Consider the following 27,718-nt stretch of genomic DNA (forward strand, 5'->3'; position numbering starts at 1 on the left):
TCCCCAATGTGACCATTATTAATAATATTAAAACACAGTTCTGTAAACATTACTTTTATAGTTTCAGTCTCTCTCTTTTCTCCTCATGCAGTAATAATGTTAAACTCCCTGCTAAGAGACCAATCATGTTTAATAATTCTAAACTTTATATTTCACTGAGCTGACCAACTACAATTTTGAAATGTGTTGTACAGAAATGAAATGAAGCAAGGTTTGTCAGCAAAAGAAAAATTTGAATTTTTAATATCTGTTACAGTTCAGTATATTTTATTAGAATTAGTAAAGGAGAGTGATGACACAAGAGTCTTTCAACAGATCTATGCATTAATTTTATGATAAAAAATCTGTAACCTGTGAAGAGAGAGAGAGAGAGAGAGAGAGAGTGTGTGTGTGTGTGTGTGTGTGTGTGTGTGTGTGTGTGTGTGTGTGTGTGTGTGTGTGGACAGACAAACCATACATTTTTGTAAACAACAGTGTAGCTGGTCAGTAGTGATATAATGAAAATTTTATTCCTTACATAAATGTTGAGTTCTGACTATATGAAAACTGTAAAATGACAGGATACTATCTTTCTATAATGGAACTTGTTTACAGCTCTTCTCCTGTAACATGATAATGCTTCTCTGGTTCCTTCACTACTGCAGAATCCTCTGTGTCACTAATATAGCCTTCTTCACCAGTGTAGTGTGTTGGGTAGACAAGCAGAGGCTCAGCTGAAAATGCTATCAGGTTTCGATTTGGGAAGTATTCCCTCCATGTATCACTGAGAAATGGAGAACATCAGTTGTAATAGTTATGACTCTGGCTTAAATATCATCTACAAAATGAAATTCTGCTTAAGTAAAATGTATAATTCTAGAGATATTTTTTAATATGGTAAATCAGAGTAACTGATATTAAACAATTCAAGAGCCTTTCAGCTATATTATATTATAAGAAAACCCTCATATGCCAAACCATACTAAATTTTAATTGTCATTAATAAACAAATTTACAGCAGAAAAATCTTAAGATATTCTATGTAAAGAGACATTAAAGCATATTCACACTGTAACTAAATGGATCAGGGATCCCTTATTACACATGATACTGCTGACTATTCTACAGAGACACAAATGAAAGTGTTACACCAAACTGATACTTCAAAGAAACATCCTGGTAGATTAAAACTGTGCTGGGCCAGGGCTTGACTCTGGGACCTTTGCCTTTCATGGGCATGAGCTCTACTGACTGAGCTGTCCAGCTTGACTCATGACCCACCCTCAAAGCTTTATTTACACCAATAACTCTTCTTCTACCAACCAAAATTCACAAATCTTGTGAGAAGGGATATTGCAGAGAAATGGTTTAGCCACAGTCTAGGGCCATGCAGAGAGAACATTCATTCCGATACCTCAGTATATCAATGCCTGTGGAATATGTCGCTTAAAATCCATTCTCACACAAGCTTGTTTTCTGTACTTTGATAATACAAAAATCCAATTCTATACAATGACTATTTAGTGTGTGTATAATTACTGTAACTTTTTAGGTAGATACAACAATACAACACACCCAGAGTGCTGTCTCTCAACTACTCACTCTACTGAATTTAAGGCTGGTGCTCAGTGGTGGGAAGCCAGGTCATTCCTAGTGAGCTCTGTGGGCCAGACACTGACCGCATTATCAGTTCATTAAGTCCCACTTACAAACCATTGCACCTGCAGGATCTTTGACACCTGTTATCCCTCTGGAAACTGCTGCTATGTGGAACAGCCAATTCTGTCATCAGAGCCCACAAAGATATGGCTTGTTCTGCAGTGTGGGCTTGTGGACACATTAATATTGGGCTGTCACAAAGTTGCGCGTTTAAACTTTTGATTCAGACTAATTCAATGACAGTGACTTTAACTCTGGTTGTTCAGAGTTGGATCTTATTTCGATTAAGTGTATATTGTCTCTGTTTGCAGACACCAAGACTAAATAGTGAATTTATAATTGTGCTATTAACTTTAAAACATTTACAATGAATCCAGAACTTGAACTTTCTGTTTTTCAGTTTTGACAATATTCCAGTTGATCATTGATTGCCATTCTTGTTGGGACTTGAGCTAGTACGGAAATTTTGATTTGCATGTAAATCAAACTCCCGGAAGGGGATTTGAGTTTTGGTCCAGTGCATATTATTGCCTCCAAACTGAGAAGTGTACTTTTTATGTGTTTATGAATAATCCAATGAAATTGTGTTGCATTGTTTATATGAATATCTGTGCACCATCAGTGACATATCACAGAAGAAGTGCACCTACAAGTTATTGCCATCATTCCGGCTTCAAGAAGGTTGAATCATTGGCACAAGAGACATGGAAACAACACACCGACAGACTGCACAGACAATGGGCTGTAGTGTAACAACTGCAAAGGAGTCATGATGAGATGACCATTAAAAGATCACAGGACTGTCACACTGTGTCTGACAAATAGACAGGTGACAACAGCTGAAATCCAGGCAGAGGTTGGAGATGTTGTCACCATAAACCATGGGGAACAGATTACTGGAAGATGGGTTAAGATTTAGCATGCTTCGTTTACTGCTAACATCATACCACAGAGAATAGACTTGCGTGGTGTGGATCAAAAGTTGACCGGGTCATCAAGTGGCATTATGTGGTCCTCAGCAATGAGTCTTGCTTTAACTTCGGGTGGTCAGATTAATGCTGATGTGTCCATAAATGATGTGGTGAAAGATCACAGGAAAGAGCAATTCTTTAGATCCGTGTCTCCAACCACTGGGACCATTGTGAGTAGTTATTTGTTATGACAACAGGAACAATCTGGTAATTGCTGAAGGGAATCTGAATGCTTGCCAGTATTTTGCAAGAATGGAAAACCCTTTTGTCACACCCTTCATTACCAGGGCACCAAATGGTATATTCCAACAGTGTAAGGGAAGATCCCACACTGCAATCCACATCACAGATGCCTTGAGGGATGTACGGACCACTAACTGGTATTCCCATTTCCCTGACTTCTCATCTATAGAGCATGTCTGGGATGCAATGGGGAACATGTGTTTTCATATGAGCCTCCAACCAGCATTCTTCATGTGTTTCAGGCATTGTAAGAAATTCTTTAAGATGACATTCAGTAGTGTGCTTCCATGCCACAATGAACAGAAGAGAGCACGTATACCCATGGAGGTTATGCCTCAAAATGGTTTTCAAAATGGGCATAAATTCTGAATGGAACAAAAGTTAAGGCATTTAATATCTATAATGTGGCGAATATCTTTAAACTTTGATACATATTGTTTTGGGTTTCGTGGTGTAACACAGTTTCTGTCAGTGTAGTATAAATTAATCACCCCTAACATACATACACACACATGCGAGTAGGCAACTCTGTAACACACTTGTGATTCCAGTCACTTGTCTACTTGTGCCTTGACACTTTATGGGTTGTATCATTAAATATTCATTACTAAAATTCTCAGTAAAGGTGGGTGGGTGACAACAAGGGTTTTGTCGAACTGGGGGGTCTTAGTTTTATTCATGCATGAGTCAGTATCACACTCCTCCATGATCACGCCACAGGAGGACGTCAAACAGGAGGGCAGAGAAGGGATAAGCACCATCTGCTGCTTCGGATCACGTTCAAATTTCTTCAAACCGTTTTTAAAGGTCCCTAGTGGTTCCAACTGTACACGAGAGTAAACATTGCGGTCGCACTGGATTTCCAAAGGGGTCGATCACGTGTAATGGGGATGCAACCCCATTATGTCCTTAGAGAAGGACTGAAACGTCCAAGGGTATCAGCAGTGTCAAAGGTTATCAAGAACGTCTTCCCGTTGCTAATCGCACTGCGAACTATCGTTTTCGATCGCGAAATGTGTGGGCATCAACACTCAAGGGAAAGGGGTGGTTTCATTACCACCCTTTATGCGACCATATGAGGCCTTTTCGTGCCAATTCTGAACGATGGTGTGTCTGCAATACTTTTCCCGGCCACTCACAAGAAAACCACGCGATTTCAAAGCTGGACATCGAGGTTCTGATCTCCATCACAGAGGTTTAAAAAAAAAAAAAAGGGATGAAATGTGGGTAAGAGACGTTGTGCCTACCTTCCCATCGTGTGACACATTCTCGATGGCATTGGGCAGGATTATGGTGAAATTTGGTGCCAATGTGACATCATTAACTCATATTACGGGGGTTCGAAAAGTGGTCGTTTAATTCTGTTAAATTCTCTCTTTCCTATGTGAGTTGGTTCATAAAAAGCCTGGCTTACTATATGAAAAACAATTTATAGCAAGCCTGCCAACACAGATACGTATTTAGACATCACTTCACACCATCAACCAGTCGAGAAGCAAGTAATCTAAAGACTCTGTCTTGTCATACCTTCCTCATCGGTAACGATAAAAGCTTGGGATTGGAGCAGGACGTGTTACGAGAAAGTTGATGATCAATATACACTATGTGATCAAAAGTATCCGCGCACCCGCCAAAACATACGTTTACCATATTAGGTGCATTGTGCTGCCACCTACTGCCAGCTACTCCATATCAGCGACCTCAGTGGTCATTAGACATTGTGAGAGAACAGAATGGGGCGTTCTGCGGAACTCACGGACTTCGAACGTGGTCAGGTGATTGGGTGTCACTTGTGTCATACGTCTGTACGCGAGATTTCCACACTCCTAAACATCACTAGGTCCACTATTTCAGATGTGATATTGTAGTGGAAACGTGAAGGGACACGTACAGCACAAAACCATACAGGGTGACCTGGTCTGTTGACTGACGGAGACCGACGACAGTTGAAGAGGGTCGTAAAGTGTAATAGGCAGCCATCTATCAAGACCATCACATAGGAATTCGAACTGCATCAGGATCCACTGCAAGTACTATGGCAGTTAGGCGGGAGGTGAGAAAACTTGGAATTCATGGTCGAGCGGCTGCTCATAAGCCACACATCATGGCGGTAAATGTCAAACGACGCCTCGTTTGGTGTAAGGATCGCAAACATTGGACTACAGAACAGTGGAGAAACGTTGTGTGGACTGACGAATCACGGTACACAATATGGCGATCCGATGGCAGGGTGTGGGTGTGGCGAATGCCCGATGAGCGTCATCTGCCAGCGTGTGTAGTGCCAAAAGTAAAATTCGGAGGTGGTGGTGTTATGTTGTGGTCGTGTTTTACATGGAGGGGGCTTGCACCCCTTGTTGTTTTGCGTGGCACTATCACAGCACAGGCCTACATTGGTGTTTTAAGCACCTCCTTGCTTCCCACTGTTGAAGACCAATTTGGGGATGGAGATTGCATCTTTCAACACGATCGAGCACCTGTTCATAATGCATGACCTGTGGCGGAGTGGTTTCACGACGAACTTCCCTGTAATCGACTGGCCTGCAAAGACTGGCCTGAACCCTATAGAACACCTTTGGTATGTTTTGGAACACCGACTTCGTGTCAGCTCTCACAGACTGACATCGATACTTCTTCTAGGTGTAGCACTCCATGAAGAATGGGCTGCCATTCCCCAAGAAGCTTCCAGCACCTGATTGATCGTATGCCTGCGAGAGCGAAAGCTCTCATCAAGGCTAAGGATGGGTCAACACCATATTGAATTCTTGCATTACCGATGGAGGGCGCCACGAACTTCTAAGTCATTTTCAGCCAGGTGTCCAGATACATTTGATCACATAGTGCCCCCAGAAAAATTTGTGTTTACAGTACAGACAAGATACGGAAACCAAGTCCTTATCTTGTATGATCACATCGCGGTAGTATCATAACTGAAGGCACAAGTAAAAATCCCGTGAAAAATTGATAATAAAACTTCATTTTCAGCCACAAGACTTTTGCCGGCTTACAACTGACGCACTTAATCACAACCAAACTAAAGTGACTATGAAGTGACGTACAGCAGTGCGACATCACTGATGGCTATTATGTCTGTGTTTATACATTATCTGTATCTCCACAACGCAATATCCTTCAGATATGCATGCATGTCTGAAGGCATGTACACTGTCCGTGACGATTACAGCCGTGGTAAACATTACGAAATAGTTTCTCATGAATGCACGTCCGAAGGAAAAGACTATCATTGCTGACTACTGTTGTGGTAAACATAGCTAAATAATTTCAGATTCTGCGATTATGCATTAATGTAAGCTATTTGCGACATATAAAAACTTGTGCCGGACCCGAACTTGAACCCTAATTTCCCGCTTATCGCGTGCAGTCGCCTTAATTACTTCGGCTATCAAAGCATACCTCTAGAACCGATCCAAACTTCCACATGCGACGTGGTAACAACCCTTATGCTCGCTAAACTCCCTCTGCCGGAAACACGAATTGCACGAGCATAAGGTCCAAAATGGCTCTGAGCACTATGCGACTTAACTTCGGAGGTATCACGCCTAGAACTTAGAACTAATTAAACCTAACTAACCTAAGGACATCATACACATCCATGCCCGAGACAGGATTCGAACCTGCGACCGTAGCGGTCGCTCGGCTCCATACTGTAGCGCCTAGAACCGCACGGCCACTCCGGCCGGCCCGAGCATAAGCGTTGTGACTGGGTGACATACGGAAGTTTGGATCGGTCCTGGGGGCGTGCCCTGATATCCGAAGTAATTAAGGCGATCGCTCGCGATAAGCGGGCAATCCGTGTTCGAGTCCCGGTCCGGCACAAATTTTCTTACGTCACAAACAGATGGCGTCAATGCATGGTCGCAGAATTCGGAAATTATTTCGTAATGGTAGGGGGAAAGTGTATACAGGATGGTCCATTGATCATGACCGGGCCAAATATCTCACGAAATAAGCGTCAAACGAAAAAACTACAAAGAACGAAACTTGTCTAACCTGAAGGGGGAAACCAGATGGCACTATGGTTGGCGCGCTAGATGGCGCTGCCATAAGTCAAAGGGATATCAACTGGTTTTTTTTTTTTTTTTTTTTTTAAATAGGGGCCCCCATTTTTTATTACATATTCGTGTAGTACGTAAAGAATAGTCACAAACATATGGCTCACAATTTTAGATGAACAGTTGGTAGCAGGTAGGTATTTTAAATTAAAATGCAGAACGTAGGTACAGTCATGCCCAAAAGTATCCGAACGACCTGAATTGCATTTCGCCTGATTCACATGCAACCCACATAACGCAGCTGTCTAGCAGGTCCTCTAATCGCTCCTCGGTACAGTCATTTGACTATTGAAAATGGTTCCAACAAGTCACCACTAGAAAACATTGCTCTGTATCGCAATAACTCAAGATTTAAAATTATACCACGATGCTACAAATATCAGGGAACACCGTATCACAGATAAGACTCCTTAAGGCTTGTAAGCTCACCTTTATTACAATAAATGATATACCTGAAATGTTACCACTCTCATTATTACGTCAGATAGGTAATGCACGTAAGTTCGTCGTATTCATGATTTCCTCTTCAAAGTGTGCTCACTGCCGCCGTTGGATAAGCAGCTGCAGCAGCAAGTCGTATACTCTTAGCTCTTTTATTTGTTACATAGTTTAATTCTTAATTTCTTTGCGTGTTTTTGGTATTTGAATTGTTTAATTCATAAATTTCGGTCGTATTATAATATTTGAGAGTTGAAGCATCGCGTTTTAGTACCTGAATAGTGTAAAATCGCGTAGTCTCCTTCCGCCGCCGAGCAGTGTGTCACCAGTGCGCAAGTAGCAGCATTACTGCATTTACTAGGCAATCTTGTATTTTAATAACAGTTTAAATTTTGTGTCGAATTGTTTGTGCTCTCTGTACATTAGTTCAGACGTTCTTTGCACAACAGTTTTTAGCATGGATAGGGACTGCAACTGCTGTGTTCGGATGCAGGCTGAGTTGGCATCCCTTCGCTCCCAGCTTCAGGCAGTGTTGGCTTCGGTCACACAGCTTGAGCCTGTTGCCAATGGGCATCACTGTGAGGGTCCGGATGGGGGTTTGTCGGGGACGGCCAGCTCGTCCCACGCATCCCCCGATTGGACTACGACTGTGGCTGCCCGGCATACTGCCCACATTGAGGCTGATCCCTCACCTGTGGTAGAGTGGGAGGTCGTCTCGAGGTGTGGCACGGGGCGAAAGACATTCCGGAGGGCTGAACGGAAGGCCTCTCCAGTTTGTCTGATGAACCGGTTTCAGGCTCTGTCTCAGGCTGATACTGATCTTCGGCCGGACATGGCTGCTTCTCCTGTTCCAGAGGTTGCCCCTCAGTCTGCAAGATTCGGGCGGTCGCAGAGGGTGGGCTTACTGGTAGTTGGGAGCTTCAACGTCAGGCGCGTAATGGGGACCCTTAGGGATATGGCAGCAAGAGAGGGGAAGAAAACCAATGTGCACTCCGTGTGCATACCGGGGGGAGTCTTTCCAGATGTGGAAAGGGTCCTTCCGGATGCCATGAAGGGTACAGGGTGCACTGCACCCATCTGCAGGTGGTTGCTCATGTCGGCACCAATGATGTGTGTCACTATGGATCGGAGGAAATCCTCTCTGGCTTCCGGCGGCTATCTGATTTGGTGAAGACTGCCAGTCCCGCTAGCGGGATGAAAGCAGAGCTCACCATCTGCAGCATCGTCGACAGGACTGACTGCGGACCTTTGGTACAGAGCCAAGTGGTGGGTCTGAATCAGAGGCTGAGACGGTTCTGTGACCGTGTGGGCTGCAGATTCCTCGACTTGCTCCATAGGGTGGTGGGGTTTCGGGTTCTGCTGGATAGGTCAGGAGTCCACTACACGCAGCAAGCGGCTACACGGGTAGCAGGGGTTGTGTGGCGTGGACTGGGCGGTTTTTTAGGTTAGATGGCCTCGGGCAAGTACAGAAAGGGGAGCAACCTCAAAGGGTGCGGGGCAAAGTCAGGACATGCGGGGGCCAAACAGCAATCGGTATTGTAATCGTAAACTGTCGATGCTGCATTGGTAAAGTACCGGAACTTCAAGCGCTGATAGAAAGCACCGAAGCTGAAATCGTTATAGGTACGGAAAGCTGGCTGAAGCCAGAGATAAATTCTGTCGAAATTTTTACAAAGGCACAGACGGTGTTTAGAAAGGATAGATTGCATGCAACTGGTGGTGGCGTGTTTGTCATTGTTAGTAGTCGTTTATCCTGTAGTGAAGTAGAAGTGAATAGTTCCTGTGAATTATTATGGGTTGAGGTTACACTCAACAACCGAGCTAGATTAATAGTTGGCTCCTTTTACCGACCTCCCGACTCAGCAGCATTAGTGGCAGAACAACTGAGAGAAAATTTGGAATACATTTCACATAAATTTCCTCAGCATGTTATAGTCTTAGGTGGAGATTTAAATTTACCAGATATAGATTGGGACACTCAGATGTTTAGGGTGGGTGGTAGGGCAGAGCATCAAGTGACGTTATACTGAGTGCACTATCCGAAAATTACCTCGAGCAACTAAACAGAGAACCGACTCGTGGAGATATAACATCTTGGACCTACTGATAACAAACAGACCCGAACTTTTCGACTCTGTAAATGCAGAACAGGGAATCAGTGATCATAGGGCCGTTGCAGCATCCCTGAATATGGAAGTTAATAGGAATATAAAAAAGGGAGGAAGGTTTATCTGTTTAGCAAGAGTAATAGAAGGCAGATTTCAGACTACCTAATAGATCAAAACGATAATTTCTGTTCCGACACTGACAATGTTGAGAGTTTATTGAAAAAGTTCAAGGCAATCGCAAAATGCGTTTTAGACAGGTACGTGCCGACTAAAACTGTGAGGGACGGGAAAAACCCACCGTGGTTCAACAAGAAAGTTAGGAAACTACTGCGAAAGCAAAGAGAGATTCACTCCAAGTGTAAACGCAGCCAAAACCTCTCAGACAAACAGAATCGAAACGATGTCAAAGTTAGCGTAAGGAGGGATATGCGTGAAGCGTTCAGTGAATTCGAAAGTAAAATTCTATGTACCGACTTGACAGAAAATCCTAGGAAGTTCTGGTCTTATGTTAAATCAGTAAGTGGCTCGAAACAGCATATCCAGACACTCCGGGATGATGATGACATTGAAACAAAGGATGACACGCGTAAAGCTGAAATACTAAACACCTTTTTCCAAAGCTGTTTCACAGAGGAAGACCGCACTGCAGTTCCGTCTCTAAATCCTCGCACAAATGAAAAAATGGCTGACATCGAAATAAGTGTCCAAGGAATAGAAAAGCAACTGGAATCACTCAACAGAGGAAAGTCCACTGGACCTGACGGGATACCAATTCGATTCTACACAGAGTACGCGAAAGAACTTGCCCCCCTTCTAACAGCCGTGTACCGCAAGTCTCTAGAGGAACGGAAGGTTCCAAATGATTGGAAAAGAGCACAGGTAGTCCCAGTCTTCAAGAAGGGTCATAGAGCAGATGCGCAAAACTAGAGACCTATATCTCTGGCGTCGATCTGTTGTAGAATTTTAGAACATGATTTTTGCTCGCGTATCATGTCGTTTTTGGAAACCCAGAATCTACTCTTGTAGGAATCAACATGGATTCCGGAAACAGCGATCGAGTGAGACCCAACTCGCTTTATTTGTTCACGAGACCCAGAAAATATTAGATACAGGCTCCCAGGTAGATGCTATTTTCCTTAACTTCCGGAAGGCGTTCGATACAGTTCCGCACTGTCGCCTGATAAACAAAGCCTACGGAATATCAGACCAGCTGTGTGGCTGGATTGAAGAGTTTTTAGCAAACAGAACACAGCATGTTGTTATCAATGGAGAGACGTCTACAGACGTTAAAGTAACCTCTGGCGTGCCACAGGGGAGTGTTATGGGATCATTGCTTTTCACAATATATATATAAATGAGCTAGTAGATAGTGTCGGAAGTTCCATGCGGCTTTTCGCGGATGATGCTATAGTATACAGAAAAGTTGCAGCATTAGAAAATTGCAGCGAAATGCAGGAAGACCTGCAGCGGATAGGCACTTGGTGCAGGAAATGGCAACTGACCCTTAACACAGACAAATGTAATGTATTGCGAATACATAGAAAGAAGGATCTTTTATTGTATGATTATATGATAGCGGAACAAACACTGGTAGCAGTTACTTCTGTAAAATATCTGGGAGTATGCGTGCGGAACGATTTGAAGTGGAGTGATCATATAAAATTAATTGTTGGTAAGGCTGGTACCAGGTTGAGATTCATTGGGAGAGTCCTTAGAAAATGTAGTCCAACAACAAAAGGGGTGGCTTACAAAACAATCGTTCGACCTATACTTGAGTATTGCTCATCAGTGTGGGATCAGTAGCAGATCGGGTTGACGGAGGAGATAGAGAAGATCCAAAGAACAGCGGCGCGTTTCGTCACAGAGTTATTTGGTAACCGTGATAGCGTTACGGAGATGTTTAGCAAACTCAAGTGGCAGACTCTGCAAGAGAGGCGCTCTGCATCGCGGTGTAGCTTGCTCGCCAGGTTTCGAGACGGTGCGTTTCTGGATGGGGTATCGAAGTCATCACTAGAAAACATTGCTCTGTATCGCAATAACTCAAGATTTAAAATTATACCACGATACTACAAATATCAGGGAACACCGTATCACAGATAAGACTGTCCTTAAGGCTTGTAAGCTCAGCTTTATTACAATAAATGATATACCTGAAATGTTACCACTGTCATTATTACGTCAGATAGGTAATACACGTAGTAAGTTCGTCGTATTCATGATTTCCTCTTCAAAGTAACATACCGTACTTACTATTTAACACAAAATGACATTAAAAATTTCTATTTAACACAAAATGACATTACAAATTTAATTTCTTCAAGAGCAGCTAGTTCAGAATATGTATGAACTTCAAATGACACGACGAACTGTCTCGTTCTGCATACGGATTCAAACCCAGGTCATGCAGACTAAGCAAAGATTTCGTGACTGACGGAAACTAACAGTCAATCACGACTATGCATACAGAGCGCGATATACTTCGATTTTAGACAGTTTCAGTTGGCAAATATCAACTTTCAATTACATAACGTAAATATTTTTAACGGACAGGAATTCCTAGCCATCATCTATGGTCCCTGTTAACGAACTACGAGAGATGTTAAATATTGCTTCTTCACAAGTAAATTACTTAAAATGCCGTGAGGTAAAGCTTTGCGCTGGACAGGGATTCGAACCCAGAACCTAATCAGATTGTTATCGAAGCACAATCAACTGTGCATATCGGATATTCTCAGTAGTAGCTAGATGTTTTAACTGAATTGACGAGATGAAACATTAATTTTTTCCTTCCCAGGACTCCAACCCGACACTTATCGCTGTTATATTGTAGAGAAAACGAACGTTAAATATGGGTTTCTTACACCAGCAGCGACATGTGAGCATGTTTGGACTAGAAATAATATGACGAAGAGTTCAGTGCTGACTGGGAATCGAACCCCACACATATCGTTGTTGAGTACACACAAAGAGACGTCAGCTACCGAATTTTTCTATACCAGCATCCTTGAACTTACAGTGATCTCACAAATAGATCTGTGTCTCACTGTGAGTTAAAAACGTCAGATATCGTTAATGTTGACAACGAATGAAAATACATTAAAAATCAAAATTATTATCCACCAGCAGATAGGTGTTCTCATGCTAGAGCGTGATAATACACAATGAAAACTTTAGTGCTGCGCCAGGATTCGAACCCATTCACGCGCAGTATGTAGAGATGTTGAAGAATCTGCAGTTTTGAACAAACAACAAATTGTAGTCGAGCTGTATTGTCACGAAGGCATCAAATTCCGCGTTAAGGGCGGTCTGAGTTGCATTCCCAGCTCAGAACCAATTTTATCGACACACAGAAGCTCAAACAGAAGATGGAATAAGCGTCCTGTGACCCTACATACCGTTCGTTTCGTCACTAGAAATAAATAACTAGTATAATAAAGGTTACTACATGTCGCCACACCTGACTTTATTGTGGTTCAACCTAACGTCTACTTGATACAGAAGGAATATCATGATTAATGTGAATTTCAGACCACAATGCCATAATACCTTCTTCACTTGGCGTAGCCAGAACAGAATAGAATCTGTCTCTCCCTATCAAAAATCATCGGCAGAAGTTGGAATCGAACCCAGACCATAAGCATATGAACCTATTATGAATCCAACAGACCACCGAATCCTCTGCTCAAAACGCCACTGCGCCACACTGGATCAGAATTCTGATACACAGGCTCCCTGTAGTTGTTTGCAGCATGTTCAGTACATTCATTTACTTGGTTGACCGAATCGCCATGAACAAGCTGCCTCAGTTACCCAGTGCATACATTCGACTCTATTTTGTATTCACCGAAATAAAATCACTTAACTGCCAGCTACACAGAACTGCCAACAGTGTAGGATGCAGAAATTTAAATAGGAAGTGTTCCTTTCCGCTTGAGCTACTCTATTGGGCTGTTTGTTGAAAACGTCGTGCAGTGCAAAAGAAAATCTGTAACTGTCTGTCTCTCAGAAGTCTAGATCAGGTCATATGCATTATCTCAGCGCACTGTGGAATGCGGATATTCTGGAGGACTTGTAACTGACTTCTTGCTGTGCTGTACCTACGTGTCACCTAGTAGCGTAATGGTAAGCGTTTCGCAACGTTTGTAAGATGTCGCGAGTTCGAGTACATACACTGCTACTTTTTTAAAACGCAATTCTGCTATCTGCTGAAGTTATCGATCTAATGGAACTATGAACATAATTCCCTTCTATTCTCAACCCAAAATCGTCCCATGTGGAAAAAGGACTAATTTCTGCGACATTTTGTTCTTTTCAGGTTTAATAGACGGCCAGGCAGCAGATGCATTTCGAAACTTTTGTATTATGTATGGGGAGAGCGCATAGTGCCGAAATACGTCAGAAAAGTATTTTCTACATTTTCTGTCGTGTGGTAGTGGCATTTTATTCTCGTTTGACGGCTTTTACTCAGAAGACGTTTTCTAAACGAATGTAATCAATGAACTGCATGTGCATTGTCAGACTGTTATAAAGCACATCAGAGAATTCGCATGTATCATTGAGATAAATTTCTCATGTTTACTATTCTTTTAGCAACACTAAAAGAAACCTTACGAAAATTGTGCACTGTATTATAAGAAATGAAATAAAACTACCCATGAGAACCTTACGACGAAAGTCTGCTTTAATAAAACTGAGTATCTGTCACAAGTGTGCCTCTATTGGCACGAATTAGTAAAACACTACTCACGTATATTTCGATTGAATCTGTGCTTAATTGGTATGCTGTATCATACTCAAGAGGTATGCATATGTGGCATTTCATAAACAAAGCTGTGTATTCCTCGAAACCCAAAATTTGCATGTCAGCACCGGAAAGAGGTGTTACCTGTAGGGCAGCATTGTAAGTTTTTCACCATTGCATTATGAGCCGAAAGTATTTTCTTGCGATTTCCTAATCGATATTTGATCTGACTGCTTGTAGCTCTTTCACATAAGGGATAAAAACGTTACTGTCAACGAGACTGGAACCGCTAACCATGACAGACACTTCTTCACAGGTTAGCACATAACCACAGAGCCAGCGAAGAGGTATGTGTTTTGATTTCCTCTTAAGAGCCCAATAGTCGCTAGAACTCGTAAACAGTTATTTAAAGGACGAGATTAGTTGTGATTTCCACGTGCAACCACTTTCCTGGGCTGAAAACCGTAAATTTACAATCATTTATTACACTTCAAGCGATAATAACTCAGATTATTCAATGGAAATGACAGGAAAAATCAAGTGAACTTTGAGGCTTAATTCTGTGCACACCAGGAAGTAACTCGTCGTTCACAGAGTTGCCAAACATATCTTGCCGTGTTGCCAAATCTCAGTTACAGTGCCAGCAGGAAGAAGACGAACCGACGTGAATCTACAGTGGGCTGGGAAGTGACCATAGCTGGCATCTCAAAGGCGCAGCTGCTATGGCCTAGAATACGTAATGCGTCTGATTCGCATTTCTGTAACTAGGTTTAGGGACTGGAGCTTAGTTACTAATAATACTCAGAACTGACTGCAAACTAAGCGTCATAAATCAGTAACTCTCATAGTTATTTTTATATTTCTTTCATAAGTGTACTCAAAACTAAGAAATTCACGAACGTTTTCAAGACTCACCAGTAGTTTAGCACAACAATCAAATAAAAAAAGAGAATGTGTGTGTGTGTGTGTGTGTGTGTGTGTGTGTGTGTGAGTGTGTGTGTGAGAAAGAGAGAGAGAGAGAGAGATAAAAATAAAAGAAAATGAGAGAGTGTAAAAAACTTTTGTAAAGAAATTGAATCATGGTATGTAAAGAAATCTTTCATTAAAATGACACTTTCCACATCATTACAAAATGTCGTATTCATGATCTATGGAACAAGTACTAATCTAATCTAATCTAATCATATTGCTAACTAGCCATGAAGAGTCATGAATTACTGAAAGTTTCGCTGATATCAGTAACCAAATCTAAACTTGAAAATAAAAGACGACAGTTTTTGTAATAAACCAGGACTCCTATCAGGACCCTTTCGACCCTGTTAACTAACCACGAAAGATGTCTGATATACCTCCATTCAGAAGTAACAAAGTGGGCATGCATTTAAAAATGAAGCGCATGATGTGAAGTTCTGTGACAGAGATACGAACCAAACACATAATCGGATTGTTAACTAAGTAAAATCAAATGTTACTTCTCGGTTTTTCTTACCAGCTGCTAGGTGTTTGAATCTAAAATAAGGATACAAATATTTGTGCCTGAGCGACAATCGAACCACACACCTACCGTCCTTCTTTATCATGCACGAATATAGCTTAAGTATCAATTGCTTACTCACCAACAGTATGATGTGTGCGTGTTTAACCAGAAATAGCGACATCTATTGCGAATGTTGGTAACACATGAGCAGACATTAAAAATGCACGTTAATTCTCACTAGCAGGCAGGTGTGCTCGTGATACGGCTTGAAATGAAATTATGAATATTTCTGTTCTGGATCAGGTTTCGGACCCACATACTTACTTTGGAGGAGACCTAGGGATGAATGAAGTCTTGGGAAAAGGAACGAAATAATTGAACTATACTGTTCCAAGAGATTGAGATCCTTGAAAGAAGAGATAGGAATTCGAATCACAGTCCAGCACCATATTTTTCAACGACTCTAGTTCAATCAAGTACAAGTAAAATAAGAGCCCTGTTCCTTTAAATGGCTACCGGTTCATCAAATAAAATAAATTTTTCTAATGTAAGTAAGTTCACTGGCGACAGTATTTCTTTTTACCATGACTTTCACCTATGTCATTTCCCTACGTAAACCGGCTCTGCCCAGTTGGTAATGAAAGAACTTGATGTTTAATGCGGATTCTGGATTATAACGTCTTTCTATCGAGGTTCCCAGAGGTAATGTAAATACGTTTGTGCCTCTTAAAAGTAGATGCCTGAACCCACGCATTGCACCTGTGATAGTTCATTCCACCAGACCATTGGGGCCACATTTCCCAGCCCCAGGAGTGTGCTGTAACGGATGATGTGCTTAGCTTACAATGTCAGTCACGGTGGAAAAAATACGAGTCTATTAAATGGTTAAGTAGAAGGAAGCTTTTGACGCAGAAATTATGCTATTCTCATGTCAACAGGATGGAAGGACTCTTCTAGGCATCATAGCCTCGATGTGAAGCCACTTTGGAATTTTCACTAATTCAGAAAATTTCTTAGTTCGAGAAAATCCACTGTGGAGTGAAGTGTGAAGTTACCCGATAATTCGATTAGTACCGTCATTATTATTATCGTTTTCTTCATGCCGCTGCTGGAACACAAGTGCTTGAAGATCATTTAATGCCTTTTGGTCATTACAGTAGTAGTTGCCTAAGAACAGGCTCTTTATCCGTCAACGGAATCCTTTTCATGTTAATATCAAACATCAGCAATTACTCGTAGATTACATTAAAACTAAAGTAACTGATGAAGACGTTACTTGATAACAAAAACGCGCTGCCTTTCTTCATTTACTTGCGACCAGAAGTGGCTGTCGAATACTGCCAAACCAAAAGCCAAGGGATCTTACTGCCATCCGTTATACGTTTCTGTCAGTTCTTCGACAAGATTTGGTCGACGTGACCTGTTTAAAGTTGTGTATGGCAGAGAATGTTTTAGAATATAAATTGTTTTCCTTTGCAATAAACAGAAAGATTTTCATTCTAAGCTATCCAAGTTCAAAATTTTCGCAATATTAGTTCAAATTTAATATTCGTTTCTATAACGTTGGAAAGTATTTCACAGTTGCAAAACTCGCATCCGACTCATTGATCTTACATTTAGTCGCTGACCATAAATTCGAGCTCAGAATGACCTCAGTTTAAGTAACCTAATGTAGCGAAGACTGTTTGCCAGTGATCTTCCTCACCGGAAAATACGCAGTTCACTCATTGGGCTCCATAAATACACTGTAACAGCAATTTCTGTGTGTAGGCGATGCATACGGATTGTAGAATTTAGTGGTGCTCTCTCTTCCACTTCTGCATACAATATGCCTGACCTAAACGGGCCCTTTATCATTACAGGCCCTGGGCAGTATCACATCATACTGACGACAGTAATGTTCTTATAATGACAACCTCACTGTTCGTTTTACCTGATTTTGTAATCATTTAAATAAAACATCATGACCTTACAGTGGGAGACATTTCGTCACCCTTTGGTATGGTGCTTCGACGACCAATCCACCGGTCATGAAATATGTATTCAATACCGCTTCAAACGCACGCAAGCTATGTGCCGTACGTCCATCACGTTGGAAGTACATCGCCATTATGTCATGCAGTGAAACATCTTGTGGTGACATCGGTAGAACATTACGTAGGAAATCAGCATACATTGCACCATTTAGATTGCCATCGATAAAATGGGGGCCAATTATCCTTCCTCCCATAATGCCGCACCACACATTAATCCGCCAAGGTCGCTGATGTTGCACTTGTCGCAGCCATCGTGAATTTCCGTTGTTGGTGAATGACGCTTTGTCGCTAAATAGAACGCGTGAAAAAAATCTGTCATCGTCCCGTAATTTCTCTTGTGTCCAGTGGTAAAACTGCACACGACGTTCAAAGTCATCGCCATGCAATTCCTGGTGAATAGAAATATGGTACGGGTGCAATCGATGTTGATGTAGCATTCTCAACACCGACGTTTTTGAGATTCCCGATTCTCGCGCAGTTTGTCTGCTTCTGATGTGCGGATTAGCCGCGACAGCAGCTAAAACACCTACTTGGGCATCATCATTTGTTGCAGGTCGTGGTTGACGTTTCACATGTGGCTGAGCACTTCGTGTTTCCTTAAATAACGAAACTATCCGGCGAACGATCCGGACACTTGGATGATGTCGTCCAGGATACCGAGCAGCATAGATAACACACGCCCGTTGGGCATTTTGATCACAATAGCCATACATCAACACGATATCGACCTTTTCCGCAATTGGTAAACGGTCGATTTTAACACGGGTAATGTATCACGAAGCAAATACCGTCTGCACTGGCGGAATGTCACGTGATACCACGTACTTACATGTTTGTGACTATTACAGCGCCATCTATCACAAAGCGAAAAAAGTGGTTCAACTAAAACATTCATATTTCTTTACGTACTACACGAATATGTAATTAAAAAGGAGGGTTCCTATTAAAAAAAAACGCAGTTGATATCCGTTTGACCTATGGCACCGCCATCTAGCGGGCCAACCATAGCGCCATCTGGTTTCCCCCTTCAAGCTAGACAAGTTTCGTTCTTAGTAGTTTTTTTCTTTTGACGCTTATTTCGTGAGATATTTGGCCGTCACTATCAATGGACCACCCTGTATAGTCGAAACTGTGGCGACGATAAAATGTCGTTTTAAAATGAGCACCAATGCCATATAAAGTGTAGCGGAATACGAGAGAAACAGTTGCTAGCCAGAAAACACATTTTAACAACACACAAGTCCTAGGTAAAGAAAGAGATTCTGGAAGTTGAGATCTCTAAGGGTGAGCGTCAATTTAGGAGGAATGACGGTTATCAAGTTTACGTGGATTCCAGACATCAAAGAAGTAACTACCCAACCATATAGGAACTAGAAGAATATAAACAATAATTAGGAAACTAGTACGACAGCACGGAGACAACAATAATTTGGTACTACACCCTATCTATTTTATTACATCTACCCAATGATGACGATCCACCAGTGAGAGGTTGGAACTTTATTTTACAGCGCCACCTCTTCGGAAAAATGCGAGAAAACATCATTTTTACAAACGAACGCGACGCAGTTTTTCGACACCGTTCCGTCAGCCGGGAATAACAAACGACTCCTGAACTTTTGGGAGAAGTTTGAAGAGGACTTGGCATCAACGCCCATAAGATCTTATTTTTATTTCTCGGTCTATTTAGTACGGAAATGGCAGAAGAAACTCACTTGGGGTGCTTGTCGAACATGACGGGCAGGTACTCGTCCACGGGCATGAGCTTGTCGAGCGGCTTGGCGTCCACCAGCTTGCGGGCGCCCTGCCGGCTCAGCAGGTACCCCAGCGTCCAGTAGGAGTAGCTGGCCTTCACCAGGTTGTCACTGCCCTCCACAAACGGCTCCTCGGCTTCCTGCATCCTCTTGCGTCCCAGGTATCTGCGCACAAAAACAAAACGTCGTCACCGGCACTTAGCAGCAGACCTTCGTGAGAAATGTAGTTGCTAGGTCGCACTAGTGTAAGTACGACATTTTCGAATGTGTACTTGCTAAACCCCCGACACAACTACAATTTGTATCCCGTCCTTCACTTCGCCTTCACACTGACACTATACATGTCAATTGGAGAGCAAGATACAAATGTTGGGTACAGCTATATAGCTCATGTAACGAATGGGATACTATTAGCGTCCAAGGCAACAAAAAACTGTACCGCATAGTGACGTACGGGATACAAATTGTACATGTGTCGTCTTCTTGTCTCCGTGTAGTTCAATTGAAGTACAGGTTGCAAATGTAACGTACCTCTATTTCCACCTCTTTGTTACCAGTGTACATATATAGAGGTCAACGGAAGTCTGGTATACAGATATTACATACGAAGGTCCTTCTGTCATCAGTAGTACTGATATGTACGTAAGAAAAGACTGTTAGTAATAGCGGAGACGAAATAAAAAACACATCTACAATTTGTATCCCGTGTTCTATTTAGGGTTTACTGAAGCGGAGGATACATCGTTCAAATGAAGAACACGACAATAATGCTAGTGAAAACGAAGAAATTGACTTACGACAAACTCGTATTCCGTACTGTACTTAGGCAACACACTTCGAATGAGCTTTTAATTTGTATCGGGTGTTTCATTTACGGTTTAGTGAAGCAGGCGATACATAGTTCAAGTGAACAACGGTACAGCAATGCTAGCTAAAACTAAGAAATCGACGTACGCTAAACTTGTATCCCGTACTGCACTTAAGCAATACAGTTCGAAAGAGTTTCGAGATACAACTGACATACACGTAACGTGATGTATTCTTTGCTAGTAATATATGTCATTCATTTCTTTCCATTGTATTGTGCGGAGAAATACTAACAAGGGGAGGCCGCCGATTGTGAAATTCAGATTCGATTCATACTGCGCATAATAAAAGCTCATGGCCACAGGTGTAATGTGGCAAAGCACCAAGATGCCCTTCTCAGCCGTTGTCGAGAAAATCGACAGCTAAGGGAAACCGTTGCGGTGAAATACTCTCTACGATTAATAATTTTCTGCAATCGTCGTGGCGCAGCGGTAAGCGCTCGGATTCGTAATCCGAAGATCGCCGGATCGAATCTCGCGCCGTGCAACTTTTTTTATTATTAGTTTCTTGTAATTCAAATATATATATATATATATATATATATATATATATATATATATATATATATATATAAACTATTAATGAATTGCTTATGCATGTTGGTGAAGGCGGATCGCTCTCAAATTGTACCGCCTCCATTTTTCCGTTTGTTTAACAGGGTGTACCAAAGCTCTCAGGTCCGCACTGATTTTCGACGATGTTATAAGTTGCGCTAGGGACCGCATCTACCTTCTTTCGAAGTTAGCAGGCAACTACGCTGTTATGCGGCGGCTCGTTTCGGCCCTTTCAACATCTGTCCTTCAAGTGTAACGAGCGAGTGACGGAGTTTATATTTCATACCTGCCACAGCAAATTTGTGTTCGTGGGGTCTCTATTCTAACTGAACGTTTGACTTACGCTATACGTATTCGTTTCGGAATATCGTTTCTACGTCTACCGTTAACTATACGTGGTTAACATTATGAAGGCAATTAATAACATTTGTGAAATACAACTTTGTTTGCGGAAAACATAATGATGTTCGAAGTCGCCAGTTTTTCCACGACAAACGACTTTCAACAACTTATTATATGCATAATTGTTGCAATATATATATATATATATATATATATATATATATATATATATATATGTGTGTGTGTGTGTGTGTGTGTGTGTGTGTGTGTGTGTGTGTGTGTGTGTGCGTGCGTGCGTGCGTGTGAGCGTGTGTGTGTATACACACACATTTGAATTACAAAAAACAAATATTAAAAAAAAAAAAAAGAATAAGGTTGCATGGCGCGAGATTCGATCCAGCGACCTTCGGATTACGAACCCGAGCGCTTACCGCTGCACCACGACGCTGTAGTAAATTATTAATAGTAGAGAGTATATCACAGCAACGGTTTCTTTTAACTGTCGATTTTCTCTACAACGGCTGAGAAGTGCATCTTGGTGCTTTGCCACATTACACCTCTGGCAATGAGCTTTTATTATGGGCAGTACGAATCGAATCTGAATTTCACAATTGGCGGCCTCCCCTTGTAAGATACAAACACGCGATATCGTTAACGTGAAAATACTACTGGCCCTTATATATGTGAAGTACAGCTTTTCTCTCTCGCATTCCTTTGTTTCTGAATCTTCTTATCAGCTCTTTCAACTTTGTAATACATGCTCTCTGGCCAATTCTGATGTCATTGGACAAAGTCGACGGGTTGTATCCCCTGATAAACTTGACCCCCTGCTTCACTAGACCCGAATTATTTCATTTCGTACTACACTGGAAGCGATACGACGGGTCGCTGCATGTTTCAACCCGTACACTGAGCGAGCAGTAAAAACCAAGAAGAAGTTTGGAAACGGAATTAACATTCAACGTTGAACAATAACACTTTAGAAAATGAATTTTTACCTTCAGTTGTTTTATTTATTGATTTCGGTTATAGACTATCATCGTTGAATGTCTGTCAACATCGAATTTGAAAAAAAATTATTTTTTTTGAAAGAATGCAATGTACACGAAAATGACAAAACAAACCAAAAATATGGATCAGATTTACATATGTACACTTACATGGTAAAACAGATCAGTTATAAACATGCCCCGATTTCCTTAGAAGCTGATACGAGATCATCGAGATTGTCACAGTGAAACCACCCAAACAACTCCTTGAAATATTAACGAACATATTTCGCAAGGACGGGTTACGATAGTTGTTTGGGTGGTTTCACTGTGACAATCGCGGTACAGAAAAACCTCGAGGAGGGGGGGGGGGGGGGCGGGGCGCGCTAAATATAAGGGCGAGTTTCCAATGATGGTGTCATCCAGCAATTTGTGTGTGTGTGTGTGTGTGTGTGTGTGTGTGTAGCTTTTATTGTCCATTCCGTTCCTTTCTAGTGCTTTCGATAGATGGCCTATATCACAACAATGCGTTTTTAGGAATCTTCTCGAAAGTCACTATTACCGGAGATATACGCATCAACCGGAGATATATGCATCAGTAGTTTCCCATACCTAATCCGTATTACATGTTAGGTATAAGAAACTACTGTTACGTTATTAGCAAAAATATGTAATTGCTATGAATTACTATTATTAATACTTCACAATGAACTGATCACTCTCACTCTTGACTAATCTACACACTTGCACTTGCTACAACTAGTACTGTTTACTTATTCATTCTTCAGTCTTAATATTTCTGCTTCTGAATGAAACTAGCTTCCTATTAGGCGAATAGGCCGTAGTTAAAACGCTACGTATCGAAAGTTCTCTGTACAAGAAAACAGTAGAATATTCGCGACTTTTCTCGAACAAATGCCACCAGAGGGGAGGACAACGTATCGATATCACTAGAATGGCCGCGACGTTTCTCGTAGGTATGTGTTAGCTATCTAAGTGCCAGACAGAAACGTATAAAATACAATGACACGGACGCGCGTGCTACATAGGAAAGTACAACTACTCGATAACTCGATTCGGCTGACGAAGCAAGCAGGTGGCAATGGCAATGACATTGGCTCCGCGGGAGGGGGGGACCCGCGCGCTCCCCACATGTATCCGCCACGGCCTTGATTTCGTACCAGCTTAACAGGAAAATGGAATATGTTTTTAACTGATCTGTTTTACCTTGCAGTATACATATTTTTGATTAGTTATGTCGTGTACAATGGATTTCTTAAAACATTTCTTCAAATTCGATATCGACATCCATCCATCACCGAAATCGGTAGATGATATATATGTTAAATGAAACAGCTGCCAGTTATAATGCATTTTCTAAAATACTAAACAGCGGTTGGTTTCTCGTCTGATGGAAACATTACAAAATACTTTAAGGTTTGCCTGCTGCATTTGTAATCCTGTCAGAGATTTTTGCATTTTGTTTACGACCTTCCACTAAGGAAGGGATTCTATTTGTGTTTATCTGCTCTGCATAGTAACTAACAGTTCTTGATAAAACTTTACGTAGTTTTCGTGTTAGATTTCTTAGTGTTTTCTTGATCGTTTAGAACAGAAAGCGCCCTAAAACCGTCTTTTGTTTGTTTCGCGGCCGTTAGCCACTAGTCACTTGAATCAGCAGTTGTCTTGTGACAGCCAGAGCGAGAGCACCAGCAGCAGCGAGTACTGTTTGTATAAAGCGTTTTTGTACTTATTTGCTGCTCTTAGCTTTTAAATAGTTTTTCTGGGAAAACCTAGCGTAGTTTTCACGTCTCGTATTTCAGTGAGTGTTTCTTGATTATCAGAGTAGCTCATCAGAAGATTATCTTGGGAATTTGTCACCGTATAGAGTAGGGTAAACATAGTAATGTGTAGGGACTGTGGTTGTTGTGAGCGGACGCAAGGAGAATTGGCCACTCTTCGGGGGCAGGTGGAGGCTTTGTCTCTTAGGCTCATCGAGCTCGAGGCGCAGGCGTCGGCTCGTAGTGGCGTTGGGGCAACTGTGGTGAGACCTATGCCTACTTCGGTGGCCTTGGAATCACATGGAACCCCTGATGTCGCTGCGTCTTCCGGCAGTGAGCATCTTACCGGTCAGCCATCACTCCAGGGTGAATGGCGGACAGTGGTGGGCTCGCGCGTGCCTGGCCGAAAGGCGAAGGTGGGATCTGGCCGCGTGGCAGCTGCCTTACCCCTTTCCAACAGGTACGGGGTGCTTCCTAGTGGTGATGACATCGTTTCCGAGCCACCACAGGATGCCTCGCCTGTTGGGCCAGTGGCCGATTCTCCGGCAAGGTCCCGACAGTCACAGAGGGCGGGCCTATTAGTTATAGGGAGCTCCAACGTTAGGCGGGTTATGGAGCCCCTCAGGAAAATAGCGGGTAGGTCGGGGAAGAATGCCAGTGTGCACTCGGTGTGCTTGCCGGGGGGTCTCGTCCGTAATGTGGAGGAGGCCCTTCCGGCAGCTATTGAACGCACTGGGTGTGACCGGCTGCAGATAGTAGCACATGTCGGAACGAATGACGCCTGCCGCTTGGGTTCTGAGGCCATCCTTGGTTCCTTCCGGCGGCTGGCTGATTTGGTGAAGACAACCAGCATCGCACGCGGAGTGCAAGCTGAGCTTAATATCTGCAGCATAGTGCCCAGAGTCGATCGCGGTCCTCTGGTTTGGAGCCGTGTGGAGGGTCTAAACCAGAGGCTCAGACGACTCTGCGACTATAATGGTTGCAAATTCATCGACCTCCGTTATTGGGTGGAGAACTGTAGGGCCCCCCTAGACAGGTCAGGCGTGCACTACACACCGGAAGCAGCTACTAGGGTAGCAGAGTACGTGTGGCGTGCACACGGGGGTTTTTTTAGGTTAGAGGGACCCCCCCTTGGGCGAAACGATAAAATACCTGACGGCTTACCAGAGAGGACATTATCATCGTTGATAAAGAACGTCCGTCCTCAGAGACCAAAAACAGGAAAAGTTAACGTAATATTGGTAAACTGCAGGAGTATCCAGGGCAAGGTTCCTGAATTAGTATCTCTTATTGAAGGAAATAGTGCGCATATAGTATTAGGAACGGAAAGTTGGTTAAAACCGGAAGTGAACAGTAACGAAATCCTAGACACAGAATGGAATATATACCGCAAGGATAGGATAAACGCCAATGGTGGAGGAGTATTTATAGCAGTAAAGAATTCAATAATATCCAGTGAAGTTATTAGCGAATGCGAATGTGAAATAATCTGGGTTAAGTTAAGTATCAAAGGTGGGTCAGATATGATAGTCGGATGCTTCTATAGACCACCTGCATCAGCAACCGTAGTAGTTGAGCGCCTCAGAGAGAACCTGCAGAACGTCGTGAAGAAGTTTCGTGATCATACTATTGTAATAGGGGGAGACTTCAATCTACCAGGTATAGAATGGGATAGTCACACAATCAGAACTGGAGCCAGGGACAGAGACTCTTGTGACATTATCCTGACTGCCTTTTCCGAGAATTACTTCGAGCAGATAGTTAGAGAACCAACTCGTGAAGCTAACGTTTTAGACCTCATAGCAACAAATAGACCGGAACTTTTCGACTCCGTGAATGTAGAAGAGGGTATCAGTGATCATAAGTCAGTGGTTGCATCAATGACTACAAGTGTAATAAGAAATGCCAAGAAAGGAAGGAAAATATATTTGCTTAACAAGAGTGATAGGGCACAAATCGCAGAATATCTGAGTGACCACCATCAAACGTTCATTTCTGAGGAAGAGGATGTGGAACAAAAATGGAAAAAATTCAGAAACATCGTCCAGTACGCCTTAGATAAGTTCGTACCGACTAAGGTCCAAAGCGAGGGGAAAGATCCACCGTGGTATAACAATCATGTACGAAAGGTACTACGGAAACAAAGAAAGCTTCATCATATTTTTAAGAGTAGTCGAATCATAGCTGATAAGAAAAAGCTGAACGAAGCGAAAAAGAGCGTAAAGAGAGCAATGAGAGAAGCATTCAACGAATTCGAACATAAAACATTGGCAAACAATCTAAACAAGAACCCTAAAAAGTTTTGGTCATATGTAAAATCGGTAAGCGGATCTAAATCCCCTATTCAGTCACTCGTTGACCACGATGGCACCGAAACAGAGGACGACCGAAGAAAGGCAGAAATACTGAATTCAGTGTTCCGAAACTGTTTCACTGCGGAAAATCGTAACACAGTCCCTGACTTCAGCCGTCGCACGGACGCCAAAATGGAAAATATTGAAATAAACGATATCGGAATTGAAAAACAACTGCTATCACTTAGTAGCGGAAAAGCATCCGGACCAGATGAGATACCCTTAAGATTCTACAGTGATTATGCTAAAGAACTTGCCCCCTTTCTATCAGCAATTTATCGTAGATCGCTGGAAGAACGTAAAGTACCTAGCGATTGGAAGAAAGCGCAGGTCGTTCCCATTTTCAAGAAGGGTCATAAATCAGATGCGAATAATTATAGGCCTATTTCGCTTACGTCAATCTGTTGTAGAATAATGGAACATGTTTTGTGTTCTCGTATTATGACGTTCTTAGATAATACAAATCTCCTTCATCATAACCAACATGGATTCCGCAAACAGAGATCATGTGAAACTCAGCTCGCCCTATTTGCCCAAGAAATTCACAGTGCCGTAGACACTGGCGAGCAGATTGATGCCGTATTCCTGGACTTCAGGAAGGCATTTGATACGGTTCCGCACTTACGTTTAGTGAAAAAAATACGAGCTTACGGAATATCGGACCAAGTTTGTGATTGGATTCAGGATTTCCTAGAAGAAAGAACACAACATGTCATTCTTAACGGTTCAAAATCTGCAGATGTAGAGGTAATTTCGGGAGTACCGCAGGGAAGCGTGATAGGACCTTTATTGTTTACAATATACATAAATGACTTAGTTGACAACATCGGTAGCTCCGTGAGGCTATTTGCAGATGACACGGTTGTCTACAAGAAAGTAGCAACATCAGAAGACTCGTACGTACTTCAGGAGGACCTGCAGAGGATTAATGCATGGTGCGACAGCTGGCAGCTTTCCCTAAACGTAGATAAATGTAATATAATGCGCATACATAGGGGCAGAAATCCATTCCAGTACGATTATGCCATAGGTGGTAAATCATTGGAAGCGGTAACGACCGTAAAATACTTAGGAGTTACTATCCGGAGCGATCTGAAGTGGAATGATTACATAAAACAAATAGTGGGAAAAGCAGGCGCCAGGTTGAGATTCATAGGAAGAATTCTAAGAAAATGTGACTCATCGACGAAAGAAGTAGCTTACAAAACGCTTGTTCGTCCGATTCTTGAGTATTGCTCATCAGTATGGGACCCTTACCAGGTTGGATTAATAGAAGAGATAGACATGATCCAGCGAAAAGCAGCGCGATTCGTCATGGGGACATTTAGTCAGCGCGAGAGCGTTACGGAGTGCTG

At 42.3% G+C, this 27,718-nt stretch overlaps 1 protein-coding gene across 1 annotated transcript in view; it reads right to left on the reverse strand.

The window, feature by feature from the left end:
* Positions 1–382: 382 nt before the first annotated feature.
* LOC124613064 (glycosyltransferase 25 family member) overlaps positions 383–27,718 on the reverse strand; it is an 804,128-nt gene continuing 776,792 nt past the window's right edge. The window contains 2 exon segments of the mRNA XM_047141647.1: positions 383–763; positions 19,438–19,641. Coding sequence (XP_046997603.1) covers positions 589–763; positions 19,438–19,641 — 379 coding nt within the window. The 3' untranslated portion in view covers positions 383–588.

The sequence above is a fragment of the Schistocerca americana genome, chromosome 4 (genome assembly GCF_021461395.2).
Source record: "Schistocerca americana isolate TAMUIC-IGC-003095 chromosome 4, iqSchAmer2.1, whole genome shotgun sequence".
NCBI lineage: Eukaryota > Metazoa > Arthropoda > Insecta > Orthoptera > Acrididae > Schistocerca > Schistocerca americana.